Source organism: Marmota monax, unplaced genomic scaffold, assembly GCF_021218885.2.
Source record: "Marmota monax isolate L192 unplaced genomic scaffold, Marmota_monax_Labrador192_F-V1.1 WCK01_AAM20220418_F8-fsc00004, whole genome shotgun sequence".
Taxonomy (NCBI): Eukaryota; Metazoa; Chordata; class Mammalia; order Rodentia; family Sciuridae; genus Marmota; species Marmota monax.
Window position 1 is genome coordinate 22193988 of NW_026692881.1, and position 21690 is coordinate 22215677.

Below are 21690 nucleotides of genomic sequence, written 5' to 3' on the forward strand. Positions count from 1 at the left end.
ATAGAACGTCAGTGAGAGTTTGCATATTTAGAGTGTCAACAAATACTTGGGGTAACGTACATCAGACACTCAGGATTGTGACAGGAAAGTTATCATCTGCTTGGCCATTATGCGCAGATTGCCTCTTAGTCCTCTTTGTGGGTTAGAGAGTCATGTTTATAGTGGCACAGATAGCAAACTATCTATGAATGCTGAATTGATTTTGATTTGCGAATTACAAATGTGGATTAGATACAGTTATTAGAGACCAGAAAAGGTTCCTGGGAGAAGCACTGATAGAGAAATGAATTAGGCAGACCAATGTATATAACTGTTTGAATGTCATTTGAAATTATGGGAGTATTCATTACTCATTTCCCTAAAAAAGAAGGAAATGGGGTGTGTGTGTGTGTGTGTGAGAGAGAGAGAGAGATCATTTATGAAATACTTAAAATTATAGAGGCTGATATGGAACATTTAAAAAAAATCCTTCCTCAAAGCATGGGATTAAATTTTCTGAATCAAAATTTCTTGTCCGTATGTATATGTGCAGATACACAGTATGTATCAGCTATTTAGAAATTATACCTTTGTCATTATTAATGGAAAGCAATAACTGAATATTTAAATGCATTGTTCCTACAGAACTAACATTTTCCTTAATTGCTCCAGAGAAGCAAAACACACTAAATCCCAGTGTCTTCTATCCACTAAGGAAACTGTTTCCCTCCTTTCACTTTCTTAGGAAGTGAAAAACCTGGCTGAGCACATCTCATGCAAGTTCTCTTTATCCTAACTGCATTCAGTCCTGACAATAACGGTTGATTACTCTTACTCTGGCCTCTGCTGCCCACTACCTCCAGGCAGCACATTTTCCCTTCCCACCTTTCTCCCTACTCTTAAGTTGGTTCCAGGAAGGAGATGACTAGCTTGGTATTCCTCTGATAGAAGAGCCTGGCATATCTGCACAGTCATATGCAATGACTGGGAGCTGCTCTACAAATCAGATGAGGGGACAAATGGAACTGTGTGTCATTCTGGAGGCCACCTTCCTGCTTCAAGGTAGTGCCTTTGTGACCCGCTGATGTGGTTCTCTAGACATTGCCTGAGGATCAGCATGCACAGAAGCTTCCCACTCCATATGTTGCTTCTTTCCTTCTTTCCTCCCTCCCTTCCTTCCATTTTTACTCATAAGCCATGTGAGCAGGTGGAAACGCTGTGACATAGACAGAAATAAGAGTGAGAAATGCCTTTGGGACAATCAGTACAAGTGGGATCTTTCTTACCTGAACAAACACGTAATCATCCTGGACAATCAAAGAGTCTGGGTCAATGTAGCCTGGGAAAGGTTTATTTCTGTTGGTTTCTGTGCAGTTCTGCATTCGGCAAGTAAGGTATTGTGAATCTGAAAAAAGAAAAAAATGGGGTGGAGGTATACATGTAGCATTTTAGAGTCAGGGTAGATGGTGTGTATTTCCCTTGCCATGTCCATGTCTTTAAACAAACCTCCAATCTTCACACTGGTAATTGCTATCATTTTTGTTACGATTATTATCATTATTCTTCGACTCCCTTGCAATTACCAATATCGCCCTCTCCCTGTGGTCTCACCAACTCTTGCCATATCAGAATACTAAATATCTGTTCTTTAATTTTTTTTCCCCAAACCCAGTGAAAATATTTTCCCACACTGACATTAAATAATGCTTGTGATTTCATAGTTACATTCTTCTCTTTAGCAGGCTTCCCCTCCATACTCTCACCTTTGACAGAATTAGGGAAACATATTAAGTCATTAACCATCTCAGGTGGAAGTGCTGTTGTTACAAATAATGATTCTTTAATAATATAAATATGCTTCTTCTAAGAATTAGAAATCAAACAGAATAGAGGGATTCCCACGAGTCAAAAACTTTGTTCTTACTTTTATAGATGAGTAAGCTGAGCCCTGGATCTCACTACAAATTACACCTGCTGTTAAGCACAGTCTCCATATTGATAAATCACTCTTACATCAATTCCGTCTCCATTGCTGGAAGGAGGTGATATCGGGGAAGCTATTTTTATTTCTCAGTGCTCACTATTCTGACCCCTATGTAATCAGATAGTTTCAGCTCTTACTTAAAATGGCTTTTGCCTCATTGCACCTAGAATAAATTCAAAATCTGCACTGCCCACCACTCCAACTTCCTTCTCCCTCCCACACTGATCTCTTTGTTTCTTGCTGTGAGTCTTCTAATTCAGCCTATTTTATGTTCAGGAACTTGGCCAAACTTTCCACCACAACAGAGGCATTTTATTTGTCTCTGCCTACAGTGCTTCTCCCCAGGCTGCTACCAAAGAAGGTTCTAGATTTCAGGTCACAGTTACTTCCAAGGATCTTCCCTGACTGCTCTGTATTATATGCCATCATATTAATTCCCTCCATGGAATATCTCATAATAACAAATGTTAATGTTTTTGTCTGTATCCTTTCCCAATTAGAATGCAATCTTCATGGAGACAGGTAACTTTATTTTTCTTTTTTTATTTACCCAAGTCCTAAGTTCCTGGGGCATAATAGGCAATAAATGATTCTATGTTGAACAACACCTCTTTATTGGAATATATATTTTTAATTAAAAATGAATGGGTAAATTTGATTTTAAGAATTAAAGACACATGCAGAAATCTGTTCTAAATGAAAATATATGAAGGCCACAACTTATATGCAAGGGGGATGGACAGTAGCACATTGAAGAGGACAAGAGTATTAACTAAGTAATTTTAAGGAAATCAGCAGGGTTGAGTTTTTCAGGATCACCTTCACATCAGGTATTCCATGCTCAACAAGAAGTGCCACTAGGGGGCGGCATGCACATTGGCCCCCATCTGACCAAAGAAGATGTAATTGCTGATAAGCTCACAGGCACCTGAAGAAACAGGGCTTTCCTCATCATCTTCCTCATCCTGCTGCCTTCTGTGGGTAGGGGGTAGCTCCCAAGTACCCCATCTGCTCCTGGTGAAACCACCTCCTAGGCTGAGCTAAAGAGAGGACCTCTGCTGATTCTTTCCTGTCACTTTTCCCAGACCTTCCTGTGGTTCCATTTTAGAGCATAACTCAGGATATTTTTCCTTAAAAACAATAACTGGGGTTCATCTCTTCTCCAAATGCCCCCCCCCCATAACACACAACGTCTGTACAATTTCACACTCCACTAGACCTTTTTGATGCCTTTAAGTTACTTCATTTTCTCAAAAGGTTCCTTGAGGTCAGAGATGATGAAAATCTGTGACTTTGAGATCTGAGCTTAGTTCTGCTGTGGCCATTTACTAGCTGCTTAGTTCAAAAGAAATCTCTTCACCTTCCTGAATCTTGTTTCCTTCATCTATTAAATAGGGATGACAATATAAATTATCTAACAGATTGACTTATAGATAGGATTAATTATGGAATAATGCGTATGTTAAATGTTTTGAAATTCAAACTTGTTCAAATACCAATTATATCAATAATGAGAATATTCTTGCTTTCTCTTTTGCTATCTGTCACAATGATGAGATCAACCTGGGCACATAACAGATCCTAAACAAAACTGGTTAAGCTGAATTTGAATACTGTAACTATATTTCTGTATCAGGTATGGTTAGTGGCCTACTCAAACTCCATTCTTCTCCGTTTGCTGGGGGAAAAAAAAAAAACGTATTGGACAGACTCATCCTTCTTCCCTGTGACTCAGAACATCGCATAAGTAGGGAAGAATCCCACTGGGTTTAGGTCCACTCTGGGTTTTCCTAGTCCTCTTGGCATTCCTAGATTTAGAAGAGCGCACTTAAATCTAGGAGCTACCTGGTGATACAGCAGAAGGCCTCCTCTGCCTCTGGACTACACTGTGTCTCAATGTGGTGCTTCAAACTGCTCTACTGTCTTGATAATCTGAAGAAGCCAAGCTTTGCATGAAGCTTATATGATGAGTGGGAAAGACAGACAGAAAGCCCTACTGCTATGATTCTCCTTCCATGAGATACTGAATAAAAACTATGGTCAAAGCTAACTGAATCAAAGGTTCTTGATCAGGAATTTGAGGGCCTCCAGTTACAAGTTCCACTGTAATTTTAGAGCTGATGCATAACTAGGGCTTCCTGATGGATATATATTCCTTATCTTTTTTGTGATAGTATCCAGTAGTTTCTTTCTTAAAAATTCATTATTGTCATCATAGACCCCAAAACAAACATAAGATGAAAAACACCAACATTTACTTATCACATTCATAGCTCATCTATATGAAATTATAAATCTGAGGGACTGAGTAACATTTGTTGAGCAACTCTGTGCCAGACATTCTAAAGGATGTTTACATTTACTTGGTTCATTTAATCATCACAACACTGCGGACTATGATATATCAACTGATTTTTTCAGATATGGAGAGTAAAACTCAAAAACTCATGATTTATAGAAATGGCAGTATGGGGTTTTGACTTGATTGGCCTGACTCCAACTTTGGTTTATTTCTACCACACTATGTGGCATGAAAAATCTCAGCGAGTTTCAGGCCAATTTTTTTGTCAAATATATTTTGGCTTCTATTAGAGTATCAAGGGATATGCCTAAATCCCAAGTGAAAACACCCATAAATTCATATTTTATGAGATAACTGGCAATAGGGATCAAGACACTTAAAAATCTTATCCTTTGGTCTTAGTTTCATCTCTGTGAATTCTAAGGGAATAATGATGTATGCAAGGAGGTGGCCACTTGGTTTTTCATCACAGGGATGTGTGTGTGTGTGTGTGTGTGTATATTTTAATTAGAGAAAACAAAATGACCAATAGAGGGACAGTTAAATAAATGTGGGACATGCATAGTTGGCTATTAAAATTCTGCTACTATGAAGGGATATGTATTGAATTTTATATTATAAAAGGAAGTTACCCATTAATAGTATGGCACCAAAGTGAATTTCTTAGTTTTGAATGGTATACCTTGGGTTATAAAAATGTGAACACTGAAGGAAACTGGGTGGAGAGCACATGTACTCTAAACAATCTCACTAACTTTTCTATCTGAAATTATTCCAAAATAAAAGTTTTTAAAAAGTAGGTTACCACAATATGTGCATTATGGGTCCCCTTTTTTGTTTTTTTGGCAAGTTGTTTATATATAGATATCAATAGATGCATGACTGCTCAGGAAAAAAATGAATAAAACATTTATCTCAATAATAGAGGAAAAGCAGCAATGTGAGGAGGTTGGACAACCTGTGTACCCATCGCTGGTCCCACACCTCTCAGTTTGGTAGATAGGGAGAGTCTTTTGGGCTTATGAGACCAGCATGTTCTGGGTTCCTCCAACCCATGCTGCATTCTGCAATTGAGTTGTACATGAGTCTGTCTTTGGGCTTTAGAATGACAAAGTATACATTTTGGTGACACAGGAAAAGCCTCTGGAAGGAGTCTTTAAACCAATTCTTTCTCAGAATGGCTCAAAGTGAAATTTACAAGCTGAAGGGTAAATGATCCATTCTGAGCTGCCTGCCTGGTAAAGTGTTCCCTGGTTTGTTCCCTTTCTCCTTCTAATGGAAATAGAAAGAAATTGGCTGCAGTTCATAATGAGAGACCAATCACTCTCACTCCCCCAGGGCTTGCTGTAATAGCATTAAGTATGATGAACTCTTTCCATATTCAATTCTGGTGAGCGTATGATGCGATTCCATAGGAAGTGTCTTGTAATTTGGCATTAATTAATGTCAATTAATGTATGCAACTGCTCCAAGTTAGAATTAATTTCATTACTTTTCTTACACAGATGTTTTCCTTGCCACAGGTAATTAGGACGCTGTGCCGCTCTTTCTGAGCATTCTCACTATTTGCAACAGCTGCTGATTGAAATAATGCAGTCCCCATCCACCCCAAACCTGTGCTGATCCAGAGAACTGGAGCTGCCTTTGCAAGGCCAGGCTTTGAGTAGAGAAACAGAGGTTTAGGTGCAGGCCTGAGGGCTACCTTGTGAACCTAAGCAAATCACTCATCCTCTCTAAACTCTGATCCATAAAATGGGAAAAAGTGATATCCATCTCACCAATGGTTGTGACAATAGAAGACCTTAATCTGGAAATATGTTTATAGCCCAGTACCTGGTTAGACTGTGCTTAAATAGAGGTCGCTGTAATTTTTATTAAAGTCCTCTCTCTTTATTGCTCACTGTGTATCAAAGTGAACATCCGTAAAGTATTACAGACATTTCTGAGACAGCATCTTTATTTGTATTCAAGGTTTGGTTTGGGTCAATTTTTTCGCCCTTCCTATGGAATCACAAAAGATCTCTTACACACAAAGCTATCTTTTAAAATAAAAGAACAAAGCTGGAGGCTTCATACTACATGACTTCCAAATCTACTACAAAGCTATAATAAGAAAAGCAGCATGGTACTCAGATAGAAGAGAAGACACACTGGCCAACGAAGCTGTATAGAGAGCTCAGAAATCAACCCAGACACTAAGATCAACCAATGTTCCACAGAGGCACCACAATACATAGTGAGGCTGTGGATAGAGCTCAGTGGTCGAGTGCTTGGCCAGCAAGTATAAGGACCTGGGTTCCATCCCCAGTACCATGTAACAAAACAACAATAACAAAAACCCACAATGGGGAAGGGACTGTGTCTTCCATAAATAAAGAGGGAACTGGATATTCACAAGCAGAAGCATCCATTAGACTTTGATCTTACATCACAAGTGAAAATCAACCCAAAACAAAGATTTACATATAAGTCCTGAAACTGTAAGGTTACTAGACAGAAATAGAGGGGAAATGCTCCACAATATTGGCTTGGACAAAGATTTCTTGAATATGACCCCAAAGCAGAGGCAACTAAAGCTATTACAAATAGACAAATGAGATTGTGTCAAAATAAAACGCTTAGGCACAGCACAGAAAAGAGTAGAGTGAAGAGACAGACCATGGACTGAGAGAAAATATTTGCAAACCATACAACTGATCAAGGCCTAACACCAAAATATATAAAGAACTCTAGTCAATAGCAAGGAAACAACCAAATTAAACAATGATCAAGGACCTAAGTGGATAATTCTCCAAAGGAGAATACACTGGCCAAAAGGATTATGGTAAAATGCTCATCATTGCTAGTCACCAAGGAAATGCAAATTAAAACCACAATGAGCTATTACCTAAGGCCCAGTAGATTTATCAGAAAGACCAAAGGTTACTGTCAGCCACAAGTGGGTGGAGAAAAGGGAACCTTTGTACACTGTAGGTAGAAGTGTAAATTAGTACAATTATTATGGAAAACAATATGCAGGTTCCTCAGAAAGATAAAACAGAATCATCCATATGATTCAGCAAAACAATTTCTGGGTATACATCCAAAGGAATTAAAATCATTATGTTGAAAAGATAACCTGAATTGTCATGTGTAGTATGGTATTTTCCATAATAGCTTACATAGGCAATTGACGTGTCCATCAACAAAATGAACTGGATGAACAAAATTCAGTATATGTACACAATGGAATATTATTCAGCCTTTAAAAAGTGGGAAATTCTGTTAATTGTGTCAACAGGGATGAGCTTGGAGGACAGGATGATAAGTGACATAAAGCAGTGACAGAGAAACAAGTCCTGTAGAATCTTATATCTGAACTCAAAAATGTTGAATTCACAGAAGTAAAAAGCAGAATGGTAGTTATCAGAGGTTCTGGGAGGAGAATGGATGAGGAAGGCAAGGTACTGATCACAGGGTGCAAGATGTCAGTTAGATAGGAGGAATAAGATTTAGCAACCTATTGCACAGAATGATGACAACAATAAATAATAAGGCACTGCATATTTCAAAATGTGAAGAGTAGGTATAAATCTTCTCACCACAAATAAAATGAAGAGTGTGTGAGGTGTTGGATTTATTAATTAAACTTATTTAATCATTTCCACATTGCAAATATAAATCAGAGCATCATGTTATACCCCAGAAACCCCATGAACAGAAGCAATTACTTTGCCAATTAAAAATAAAAATTTAAAAATAGTTATCAAAAATACGCTCCTTAAATAATTCCTAAATAACACATAATCTGTGTAGATGGTATGAAATAGTGGAAGGACTGAAAACAAGCCAGGCTAGGAGGAGAATGTGAAACCACCTTTGCACCCAGCACAAGGGACAGCCTTCCTAGAGCCTGGAGGTGAGCCCTCCCCTCCCTCGGATGGAGCCACCTCTTAGGGCCCAGCTCCTCCTGCAACATGCTCTGAGTCCCTGAGAAGGTCTTTTATTAAGCTAGGATCCAGACTCTCTAATGAGGGTGGTTAGAATTTTAGAACCAAAGAGGCTGTTCAAAAGCAGGCTTTTACTTTAAGATCTGGCACGTCTTTTCCATACTTTACCCACAGAAACCTGTTTCTGTCCTAGTCCTGCCAAAATAAAACAAAACTCTGCGACTTTGCTGGCAAGTCCACATCTGGAGGGCTTCTGCTATTTCTAAATGGTGTTCTTATTCCTAGCTGACACTCTATGCTCATTCAGAGAGCTCTGCTGGCTTGAACTGCTTTTCTTCTCCTGTTACTCGGTCTAAACTCTTCCCTGGCCTTCCATAGACTTTTTTCCTGAGGCACAGGCAGACTTCTCCCTTCGCAGAATGTCTCCATTGATGGCAGCAGCAGTATTAACCTCTAAGTTAACCAGAGCAACTTCTCCTCTGGGTCAGGAACTGTGCTAAGTGGATCATATGGTGGGTTTTTTTTTTTTTTTCTCATCTTCTTTTTAAAACTTTGTTAAAAAAAATCAGAGAGAGGTACTTTGTACAATTGAAGAAACCCAGACTTAGGTAAGAAATTTGTGCAAGTTCATATTCTAGTAAATTACATAGCAAAAAAAATATCTATCACAGACCTCTGAAACTGTCTATTCATTCTATTATTCAAGAAATATTTCGCAGCAAATACTTTAATATGCCTTATTACTGTAGCTGTTTAACTAGAAACAAAACTGAACTATACAGATTTTTTAAAAGGCACTTTAAAATGTTTTCCCAGCCCCATTAATTTCAACTTTGAAACAGAACAATTTCTAAGACCCATACATCTGCATGTAAGTTTTCCTTTGTTCTTTCTATTGCTCCATTATTTTCAGAGCTTTACCATTAAAGATCCCCACATGCCTGCTCTCTCGCTCTCTCGCTCTCTCTCTCTCTCTCTCTCTCTCTCTCTCACACACACACACACACACACACACACACACACACACCATACTTGGTATGTGCTCATCAGGCAGCTGTTCATATGCACTCCCTTCCTATTCTAGAGTCCTCTGTGGTGTGTACCATGTAGAAATTGAAATCTTCAAAATTGAGACTCATCCCTCTGCCCTGGAATGTCCACATAGAAGACAAGACATTCCTGGGAAAATCATAAACTTCCAAACATTCTCCTTTGACATGGTGAGCTTAGACTTGACATTGCTTTCTTTATAAAATGCTGTGATTAAATAGATTAAACATTGCCTTTTATTATTGGCCTTTGGGCATTTGGGAGTTCGTGGTTGCTATAGGAACATTCTGGGATTATAAAATTAGGAAATGTGAATATGAGAGGAACCTCAGTCATAACTGCTGGAAATACAGAGAAGTCACTGGCCAGTTTCGATGCAGGGTGGTGAGGGTGTCCGATGAGATGGGCATGTGCCAAGGGTCCACAGGTGAGAGGCATCCCACCTTCACACATCTGCATAGATGATCTGCTCTATATCAGAAAGTTCTATTGAGATGCCACATTTATTCACTTTGTATCACAGAGCATTGTGGACTTGTGTCCCCCAGGTCCTAGAGTGTTCTTGAGGATAGAGACAATTTTACTTTTCACTCTGTTCCACAGAGAGAGCATCATGGTGGGGCATCATGGAAGATTTCTTGGCATGAGGACAATGATCAGTCATCATCCCAGAAAGAAGAAATACTGGTCAAGAGCACCAGGGCATGACACGTGTTTGGCAAACGCCTATTTGTGTTTTGCAAGCAAGCCACAGCAGAAATCCACAGCACAAACTCCTTGAGTTGAGCAAAGACACAAAGTTACCCACAAGGTCATCCCAGCCATTAAAAACTGAGAAGCACATGGCTCATTTAACTTTCCAAATTAAGCTTACAGGGAAAGGGGGAGGGGTGCCAGAGAGCCCAGAGACAGAGCAGGAAGGACAAAGGGTAGGGAAGAGCAGGAGAGGAGAGAGAGAGTGAAGGAAGGGAGAAGGAAATGTCAACAGTTCAGGGCATGGGGCAGGAAATACAGTTTTTTCTCCAAGCTTTTTTGAGGTGGGGAGAGGTGTGCAGTATTTACTCAACACGTTTCTACATATTATAAGATTAATTTCAGGACAGAGGGTCAGCTCAAGGGATTGCCTCTGAGTTATATGAGTGCATTCCAACAACTATTCCTTCACTTATTAACCTACTGTTTCTATCACACTCCATGCCGAGTTCTATACTTTGAACACTGTGGATGTTCAACAAGAAACGAGGGGGAATAATTCCTGCCTTCCATCAAGGAACACACAAGGACAAGGGACACAACTGCCCGCCCCTTGATATTCCAGCCACCTGCCCGTCATGTCATGTCTCAGCCTGCCAAGCTTGCTTGTACTCCATATCCACAGCACATGCTGTTCCATCTGTTTGGAATGCTTGTCCACCAGACAGACACAATTCTCTCCCTTGCTTCCATAAGGACTTGGCTCAACTATCAAATGTTATCTCATCAGAGATTTCTTTCTCATCCACCCTCTTCCACAATCCTTCTCGATTCAGTCTGCTGTGCTTTGCTGAGCTTATACATTTGCACCCACACACCTCATATAAATGCATGATACCTTTGCTTCTCATCCGTTTTCCTCCCCCAAATAGAAGGTGACCTTTATAAGAGCAGGACCTTTGTGCTCTTCCTTCCATCCCTCATTCATACCCAGGAGAGCACTTGCCACAGCATAGGAGTCCAACAATATTTGTCCAATGAGCGAATAATGCACCTGAGTGAACCAGACCTGGTTTTAAATCCTAGCTCTGAGACAATGGGGAAAACACTAAGCCTTGTTTTCCTCATCACTAAAATGAAGAAAGTAACCACAGTACCGACCTCTAATGGCGATCTTAAGTATTGCAGCAAAAAATGACCCAGGGCAGTGGCACCAAGCCAAGAGTGGAAATACAATGCACAATACTAGCACCACTGTCACCCAAGGATGTACTGGGAAGATCCAGAAATATTACTAATTTTCCAGATTCTTAGAAACGGTCACACATACATGCTATGCAGACTGCTGTGGCTGCATCCTGAGGGATCCTGAGTACCCACTACAAATCCAGACTTCAGTCCTGGAGTTAAGACCTGGGGTAACATGTTTCACTGTGGCACCTCTGTTCTCTTGTCCTCAGGATGGCAGGAGAGGCACAGGTCTCTTACAGAGAGGGAAGCACAAAGGAGGCAGATGGAGTAGTGCACTAGGCTGCACAGATGTGGACATGAGAGCTGCCCTGTTGGCTGAACCTGTTCGGACCCAACCATCAGGTTCTTAACTACTCTGTGGGGAGAGCTGCTATCTTATTTCTTGTTTTTCTGATTGGTTTCCAGGGCCGTCTTTAACCTACTGAATCAGAGAGACTGAAACCACCAGTAGTTGAAATCAAGGGACTTCTGCAATGTGAAAAATGGGGTCAGAATGACAGCAACAGGAGGAAGAGCAGAGCGTTCTGTGCCTAGGCACCCTGCAAACCTTGATGCTTGGTTTGAGATTGGAAGACAGGGGACAATGCATTTGTACAGCGTGCTGGGAAGTTGCTGGAATCTACCACAAGTTGAATGGAACACAGGTAGACACCACTCACCTCTTCCTCGGCTCCGCCCTAGAAACTATTCCTCAGTTGACTGTGAGAGAAGGGAAGTGGAGACTGCGGAGATGTGGGGATTGAATAATGGGGACTGCTTTGCCACTGCAGAAACTGGCTGGAGCGGGGTGGCAGGATTTTGTCTAAAAATACCAAAGTGTTATATCTTCTCTAAAATATTAGAAAGATTTGATTCTTTGAGGTAAACTGAAGAAGACATCAAAATAGCCAAGTATTAATTTTAAAATTTCAAGCTTGCTCCTAATTAATGGCACAGATATGCCATGTTTTTCTGCTCGTCAGATGGGTTGGATGGGTTAGTTAAGACTCAGTCACAACATCCTTCCTTGATGAGGGCTGGCTCATAACACAGGCTTTCTCCTGCTGTGGGACTATGCATTGCTGTAACTATTTCAGAAGGCAATGTGACAATGTCCAGGAAGATTTAAAATGCATAAGTTCTGACACAGAGATTTCCCTTCAGCAATTTCTCTTTCAGTAATGTGTGCTATTCACACAGGTGTAAGTGCTTGCTAACAAAAGAAATAATGTGTGTGTGTCAGCATTAGATAAAAGTCCATGTATCTTTTAATAACATAGTGATTATTAAATTACAGTTCACTGTATAGTGTGTTTCTACATGTGGTCCGCCATGAAGCTGCTACATTTCAATGTGCTAATATTATGGAAATATTTTTAGCTTACTGTTGTGATCACCAACACTAACTTTGGCACAACACATGAATACTGTATGAGTCGTGTGTATGTGTATGTATGTGTATGTGTGTACACATATGTAATCATCCTTAGACTTTGGATCCTGTTCTCATAGAACTGGTGTAGAGGAAAAGTTAAGATCAAAGAACACACAAGTGGGAGGTAAAATTTCAAACTGAGATGAAAGCAAAAGGAAAAAACCATGGATAAAAGCAAACAAAATAGAAGTTGATTTAGATTGGGAATTTGAGAAAGTCTTCCCCTAGAATTGGGTTCTTAGCCCGGCATCTAAACCAGCCGAGGTGACTAATCACACTCAATTGGTCAAGATAGGAGGAAGACAGGAGGAGAATGTCCCAGGCAGAGGAAGCAGCAAGGATTATATACAAAAAGTACACAATACTACTTCCTGGGAAAGGGAATGAAGACCAGGAAGTAGAGCTCACATTTCATTTGATCTGTTTGCAACCTAACTACCCTTTTTGTTATTGTAAGTTGCTATTCTGGTGTGAAAGCAATTGATGCTCATAGTGAAAGCTCCCAAGCACTCCACAGTTCAGCCAGCAAGGACTTTTAAGAATTGCATTCCCTGTCACCTCTCCCACTTATTTCAGCCATGCTGGGCTCCTCTACATATTGACACGCACAGGGTTCAGTGTGGAAAGCAGATGGGAAGGCAGGAGGACCGCGAGTAGAAAGAGATTTCCAGTTCCCACTCAAGACAGAATTAGTGGCCTAACGGTTCCATAAAGCTGGGAGTTTCATTTTGTTTTATTTCAGCTGACAGGGTGCTTAGTTTGAGGTTCATTTCACAGAGTTTTGGGGCAGTTATTTTCACAGTTGGATAAAGGGTCAAGGCTTATTTTTCCTGAGTGAGGAAGATTAGTCCTTGGGATAGTAGTTACAAGGTTACTTACTCATGCAAATAGATCCTGAAACCAGTAATTGTCCCCTGCCCCCTGTCCCTGCTGCCATGGATCACTACCAGCACAGAAACACTCAGGTCACCGGCTGGGCCCTTCATTTCAGAGTGAAAGGGAGATACAGTCATGGCCAAGCCTGTGCAACACATGATAACGGCTTACAGACAAGCACACCCGCAGACGGAGGCATATGTGTTTCATTGCCAGGGGACGCATGATGGCAAGAGGCATGCGCCTTTCCTCCAAAACCACATACATGGGAAATGCGGCACCCATCGCGGGGAGTCAGTAAGTTTCCTGTGCTCATCATGTGCTCATCTCTTTTATATTTTATTGATTCTTTTCATTTATATGTGATTCATTTTGACATAATTATAAAAGCATGAAATATAATTTGTTCAAATTCAGTCCCCAGCGCCTGCTCTCATCTTCCTTTCCTCCCACCTCCTGTTCCTTTCCCTCTACTCTACTGAACTTTCTGCTATTTACTTAGAGTTTTTATTTTAATTAGTGTCTTGTTGGATGTTCATGATGCATAAATAAGAATTTTAGGCCAGAGTCATTCCACTATCTTTCCCTATCCAGTCTCTCCTCCCTTCTCTTCATCCCCCTTTGTCTACTCCACTGATCTTATATTTTTTTTTAAATCACCTCCCCCTTATTTTGAATTAGCTTCTGCATTCAAAGAAAACATTTGACCTTTGACTTTTTGAGACTGGCTTATTTCACTTAGCATGATAGTCTCCAGTTCCATCCATTTACTGGCAAATGTCATAAAGTCATTCTTTTTTATAGCTGACTAATAATCCATTGTGTAACATTTTCTTTATCCATTCATCAGTTGAAGAGCACCTAGGTTCGCTTCCTAGCTTAGCCATTGTGAATTGTGCTGTTATAAACAGTGATGTATCTGCTTCGATGTAGTATGCTGATTTTAAATCCTTTGGATATATACCGAGGAGGGGGATAACTAGGTTATGTGGTGGCTCCATTCTGAGATTTTTGAGGAATCTCCATACTGCTTTCCAAAGTGATTGTACCAATTTTCAGTCTGACCAACAATGTATGAGTGTATGCTTTTCCCCATATCCTTGCCAATATTTATTGTTACTTGTATTCTTAATAATTGCCATTCTGACTAGAGTGAGATGAAATCTTAGTATAATTTTCATTTACATAAAGAAGACATGTCTACACAGTGATACTCAAATATTTTCATGAATACAACAAACCTTAAATGTTTTAAGTTTGGAGCTGTGTTTTATATGTTGAACAAAGATTAAATAAGATCTATCTTTTTATAAAGTTTGCATCTAGCAGTTCAGTCAACATTTTCTAACAACATATATTACACATTATACACAAAGACAGCTATGTGGGATAAGTCAATAGAATGTAGGATTTCTTTTTAAGTGTTGTACTGGGTACAAATGACATGCACAACCTCACACGCATACCCACATCCACACAGAAATATTAAAGTTCAAAAAAAGTCTTTGCATCCTGAATGAGGACTTGTCAATTTGTCCTCAGTTTAAAGTGGGAGCCAATAAAAAAAAAGTCCCTGATAAATATGTTCAAGGTTTTCCTATAATACTTCCTCTGATTGATAGTAATTGAACTTGCCCTTTTCAGCTTACCTCCCAAGACTGTGACTAACACAAGAAAGAGAAGCATCCTTGTCACAGATGTGAAGTACAAGACATCCACAGTTCAGATCATAGTTGGTAAGAAACCTGTGTGCTAGTCATAGATTCTCATGGAGCAAAAAGCTTTTCAGAGCTCACCTCCTTTCAAACACAGGGACTCTGGCAAATTAATTATCAATTTTAAGACAGGAATATATGAAATGAGACCATGTTTAAAATCTGAATAACAAACCCAGATAAGGATTTGCAACCCATCTTATAGAGATGAGCCAAACTAGCAAATGAGGTATTTTTCCTGTATCAAGCTACAAAATTCTTAAACACATTAAAATTTAAAAATTCAAAGTTAAATAAATGAATATATATATACACACACACACACACACACACACACACACACACACATACACACCCATATATACATATGGTTTTAGAACATATTATAAAACATGTACCACTTATAATATAAACAATGGTTCCATATACTTCAACTTTGTATAAAATAATAACAAAGAGGTGAAAAAACAAGGAATTGTTTCAATCAGGAAATAAGAGGAGAGAACAGAGCCACTGGACTTCTTGGAGAAATGGACCAGACTGGTTTTGATAAACTCACTCTCCAATCCTGCCAGCAACAGCAACATCTGCTGCTCTGCCCTCTCTGTGTTCTGCCTTCTCTCCTCTTCCTCTCTGCTTCTTTTACCTTGAGCCCTGGTAATAACAGTCTTGGAGATAGAGAGTAGATAAGGGGGAGGGGAGAAGAGGAGAGAGACTGAAGGAGGAAAAAGAGATATGATACTAAGACAATCTCATTTTTTTTTTCATGCTGAGACAGGTCAGGTATTATGCTTAGATCCTTTATTTCAATTGGTAGGTAATTTTTTCTTTCTGTTTTGTTTTGACAGGGATAACTTTTCAAATTAAATCCCTTTATTGAATTTTCACCCTTGGATAGTTTCTGAAGATGCTGCCTTTGCACAAATACCAAAAAAAAAAAAAGTAAAATAAAATAAATAAAGTTATTACTGATGTATTTCACGCCTTGGGAAGGCTGAGCCTGAGATGGCATTTTGGTGTGATCGACCACCATGCCTTCAGGGAGCAGAGGAATATTAGGTATGAGAAAATGTGCAGATCAGAGAGAGCCGAGGACCTGTTTTTGGATATGGGTTTATGTGCATTCAATGCCAGAAGCCAGAAAGCAGCATTATCCCCTAAAGCCTGAAAATAAAAGCAATCAGGGATGCTACCAATTCCATCCAGAGTCTTCTAAACAAGGGTGCAGTCATGGGAGACAGACCCTAAAGCTCTTTCATTAGTTTCCTGGTATGGAACTTTGCTCCTCAAAGCAGGTTCCACAGATCAGAAGCATGGGATCATCAGGGAGCCTGTTAGGAATGCAGAATCTTGGGCCCCTACCGAATCAGAATTCACATCCTAACAAGATCCCTAGATGGGTTGTATGCTTGGTAAAGTTTGAGAGACAGTGCTCCAAAATTTTCAGGCAACCTGAGTTAGCTAGGTGGTAAAACTGACAACTGATCAACTATTCATCCATTCTTTCAGCATGAAGTTGGTGAGCTCCTTCTACATGGAAACACTGTGGTGTGTGCTGTAGAAAAAAAAAAAACTGAACAAAGGTATAGGTTCCCTGCTTTCATGGGACTCATAGACCAGTGGGGAGTAAAAGTTATGACCGAATAATCACATCAATGAAATATACTATTTCAATCAGAAATAAAACCCCCCCCAAAAAAAAAAAAAAAAGAATACATTTTGGACAAAAGCAAACAAAAGAAGGAATTGGTTTAGAATGGGAGTTTAAGAAAGTCTTCCCTAATACACAGGTGCTTAACCTGAGGGTAACCCATCTACAGTGATTCATTACATTTACTTGGTAGGGCAGAGGCAATGGAAGAAGGTTTCCAGACAGAGGAAATGTCAAGAACGAGAGCCCTGTGGCAAGGACAGAACCCCCTATGCATCCAGAACTGAAGTCAAGCCCAAAGTCCTTCAGGCCAGGAGGGAGGGAAAGGCAGAACATAAATTAGGTTGGGGAAAGGGGCCGGCACCAGGTTAGTTAGGACTTTGCTCCTAATCATCAGAGCAATGGGAATTTAATAGAGAGCTTTAAACTGTTTATGCCTTTACTTTCACATCAGAAAATATTGATCTTCATCTTGTGTTTACATCTGGACCTTGGAATCCAAGATAGTATCATGTGCTCCAGGGTCAGTCCCTGAGAGAGTCCACTGCAGAGATGGGAAGACGCTCTGAACTGCTGAGCTCATTACAAAGCACAGGCCTGCCTGGGTGCATAGGAAGAAGGTCATAGTCAGTCTCAGACCCTGTTCTGCACTCCAGCTAACTGTGCCAAGGAATGTATTCATGTCTCCAAAGGGGAAACAAAAACCTCTAGAAATGAAAAATCTCAAATGGGGGTCTTGGAGGTTATATGGCTCCTGGGGAGTTGAGTTGCACAGGTGACCTGCCCTTTTCTTTTTTTTTTTTTCTCAAAGCTCTTCAAGTGTAGGTTTCCTCTGCCTCTGTGTTCAGGAGAACCAAAGACAGCTATATAGAAGTAATGAGGCAACCAGAAGTAATGAGCTTTCTTGAGAATTGTGAGGAACAGTTTAGAAACAGAGAATGTCTTGGAAAGTCCATCAGCACTCTGGCTCAGTGCTGACCACTGTGTGCACTCCTTCCTATGCTTTGGTTTATATAATCTCACTGAATAGTGAGTGTGAAATAGACACTGCTGTCCGCTATGAATTTACCATATGCCTTAGCTAAATCATTAACTTAGTTTCCTAGGCTTTGGGAATAGCAACCTATAAAGTTGTCTTGATAAAGTACATGATGTGCTTAGCATAATTCCTGGTAGAGGACAATTTCTAAATCAATGTTAGCTACTAAAAGAATCATTATTATCAGTGTATTTAACTGACAAAGAAACCAAGGTATAAAGGTTTAACTGAATTTTTCCAAGCTGATCTTGGAGATATTCACACGTGGGTTTGAATTGTGGATCTGCAACCCACCTCCCTCTATACCATGTATCTAAAGCCACAACCTCCACAAAGTGTAGCCCTTCACTGTGGCACAAATGCCTAGGGTTGAGAAGAAGAACCAGAGGATGAGTGACTGACTCAGGTGACTTCCCCTCTGCTGCTCATGATGGGGACACAGAGCATGATTCTTTCTTCTTATTTTTCCAGGTGTTTCATGAAGCTCTAAACAATTCAGGGAGTCATTGCCTGGATGGTATTTCACAAAATAATGAGCCAAAAAATAAAAATAAAACTGCAGCAGCAAAACCACTAAATACTTTGGAACTCAGTTTTGGAATCTTCTCTTTACCTTGAAAGATACCTCGATTGGATGCAAGGGTGGTGCTAGTAATGCCACTATCCAAGTATAATTAAATCTGGATAATATGTATTTATACATACATAAGTATTAATATATCTATCTATTTTAAACATGCATGTTAATATACAGATTTAAGACTATTGAGACAATCCTGATTTACTGATGACAGGAACAGTCCATAACTCCAAATGACTTATATTATTGTGACAGTGATTACACAGACTTGGTTCATGACAGATTAGTTCATGACAGAGCTAACATGACTATGGACTTTGGGACAAAGTTCATTTACTTACGACCATCCACAGTTCTGGCCTCGAGATGCACCAGGTCTGGTTCCTTGTTCGACCCCATCACAGACCTAAAACATGGAGAAGCATAAAAAGACGCATCTGCATTAACAACTTCCCATGTGCCTCGGTGCATCCCACAGTCTATCGATATCCACAGGCTCCCCAATCCTCAGCTGTGCCTATTCTATTTATGCATATAGTCTGACAGGAAAATTTCCACTTCAAATAAAAATGATAATAAAACCTTTGTTTGATGAAGGCCAGGCTGAACTCAGGCAAGGATACTGGGTGGTGTTAGCTCGGACTTGAAAATAATCCCCACAAATGGTTAGCATGTACTCCCACAGTGACCCTGCTGGCAGCAAATTGAACTTTCAAGACTTATGAGGTAGATGCCAGGCATGTCGCTTTAGCTAGGTGACTGGAACCGTGATTTACATAGCAAACTCATCTAATTAATTTTTTTATTTGAAATTTGCAGATATACCTACTACTGCCATATGAACTATGAACAAATCACATGACCCAACCAAAGAAGTGGCAACTACAGCAGAGTGACCATTCCCTGCATTGTTGAACCAGTGTGACCAAAATGTGCAGATGCGGTTCACTCTCAGATCTGTGCCAGAAGCCACATGTGTAAGTAAAATAAAAGCCTAAAATGCCTTGGAGGCAATTATTATTTGGTATAATCTTATAGTGAGTCATCCTAAATTCCATTACATAAATGATATAGGAGTCATACTCTATCTCTAGAATTTTTATACAGCAAGATTAATTAAAGTTGGGGCTATGTGCACTTTAAAAAAAATCAGAATTTGCAGAACTTCAGTTCATTCCTTTTCTACATGAAAAATAGTCAAATGTCTTCAAATGGTCCCCCTGCCTGCCCTCTGCCACTCAGCACAGCCATTCAATTCATACTAGAAAAGACACATCTTGAAAGTACACATCCCCTTTAGGATGTCCTGTGGTACCCAAAACCCTAAATGACAGACCCCATGTCACTTTTGCTGCCTCATCTACATACTCAAAGAATGTGCCACTCCATGAAAGGACCCCTGAACATGATGGGAAAGTCATTTATATAAATATGTCCCAGGTACAACAGGAAAAGCACTTCCTCCTATCAGCACATATTTATTTTTTAAAATATATATATTTTTAGTTGTTGGTGGACCTTTATTTTATTTATTTATTTATATGCAGTGCTGAGAATTGAACCCAGTGCCTCACATGGGTGAGGCAAGCACTCTAGTGCTGAGCTACAACTCCCTATAAGATACTTATCACAGTTTATTATAAATAATTATTTTTGTGTATTTTTCCAAATGTAAAAGCAACTGCTATGCACATGCACAGAAACACGTGCGCACGCGCACGCACACACACACACACACTCACTCCCCCCTAAACAGAGCTACCAAGGAGATTTGTTGTAGATACTTTATATCCATAGGCTTTGACATGTGATAGTCCAACGTGGAATGATAGAAGGAAGGAGCCAAGGAAAGATTAAATAAAAAAGGAATAAAGGAAGGACAAGAGAGGAGTGAGGAGAGAAAAGGAAAAGCAGAGGGAGAAAGGAACCGTAAAATTCTTGTTAATTCTTTGAAATAAGAAGTAATCAGTGTTCTAGGGGCATTCCCAGAATTCTTCTTTTTGGAATTCATATTCTCAGTCCCTCTTCATCTTCAGTGGAAAAAAAAAAAGTCTCCTTGAGGCCCTATTATCAGTGAGTTTCTCTAATTGATACCGAGCCTGAAATTCCGAGTCTACTCTCCAAACATTGCATTCAGTTTTCTTCTTCTCCCATGAAGCAAACACTTCCTAGGAAGGCTTAATAATTCCCCACAAAGAGACATGTGACATGAGCTTGGATAGTTCACACCATTGGAATTTGCCTAAATAAGGAGAAGATGGCCCTTTTGCCATGATTTCAGATAAACGCTGCAGCAATTGCCAGTCCACAGACAGTGGCCCTCTTATTTCCCACACTGAACCCTGGCCCAGATTCACGGAGGACCTTTTCTCACAAGGCCACAAGCCATGAGCATAAAAAAAAAAAAAAAGCATGATGCTCAGCAACCCTCAACTCTATAGCTCAGTTTTGGACTGTTTTTCTTCTAAATATCAATGGGTAGTGACCTGTTGCTCACCTGCCCCTCTTGCTTGCTGCTCTGAGTTTCTTCCTTGGAAGGTCTGCCACATTTCCATCCCAGGAGAAGCCGGGCATCCCAGAAGCACCACACTGACCACTTAGCAAGCCTCTCTGCTTGGCTCACAGTCAGTGTCAAAGGGTAGCAAAATGATTTCCCGAATCTAGATGCATCTTTTCAAGTGTTCCTATCTCCAGATCAACAGTCACAGAGTTTGTCAAGATCTCTGCATTATCTCTAAGGGTAGGAGTTGTTGTTTCAGGTAACAATCCCCTCAACCCATCAACTAAAGTAAAAGATACAAAAATCAAAATAGAGCCCTTTGTTTTCTAAAATCTAATGTAGCTAACCAAACTTTTACTGTATTATTCCCCCATCTTTAGTAAAACAATTATAAAAATAATGTTTGAATACTTAAATCAAACTGCAATGTTTCCAAGAGTTTTTTTCTGTAATGGTTCAAGAAGTACCTCCAGCAGTCACAGATGACAGGCTCATCACTGCTTTTACTATGTGGCCTTGGTGAATTCCAGAGAATTAAAGCCAAACAATGTGAAATGGGCATGCGGGTGCTGATTTTGATGATCCTGTCATTGAGTAGACACCTTAAAGCATCATATCACTGCAGTTCATCAACTGATACGATTACCAAGGCCCACATACACAGCTATGTTTTAGTTGGGACTACGGACTTTGGTAGTTGTCTGTGTGTTTTAAGATTAACTATTGT

General features: G+C 39.9%; 1 protein-coding gene across 6 annotated transcripts in view; it reads right to left on the bottom strand.

Annotated features, from left to right (window-relative positions):
• Sorcs1 (sortilin related VPS10 domain containing receptor 1) overlaps positions 1–21690 on the bottom strand; it is a 477793-nt gene that overhangs the window by 110565 nt on the left and 345538 nt on the right. For all 6 annotated transcript variants that reach the window (XM_046450463.2, XM_046450461.2, XM_046450466.2 and 3 more), the window contains exons 6-7: positions 18805–18869; positions 1266–1384 (exon numbers count right to left, since the gene is read on the bottom strand). In XM_046450463.2, the coding sequence (XP_046306419.1) occupies positions 1266–1384; positions 18805–18869 (184 nt within the window). The remainder of the gene's footprint in view (positions 1–1265; positions 1385–18804; positions 18870–21690) is intronic.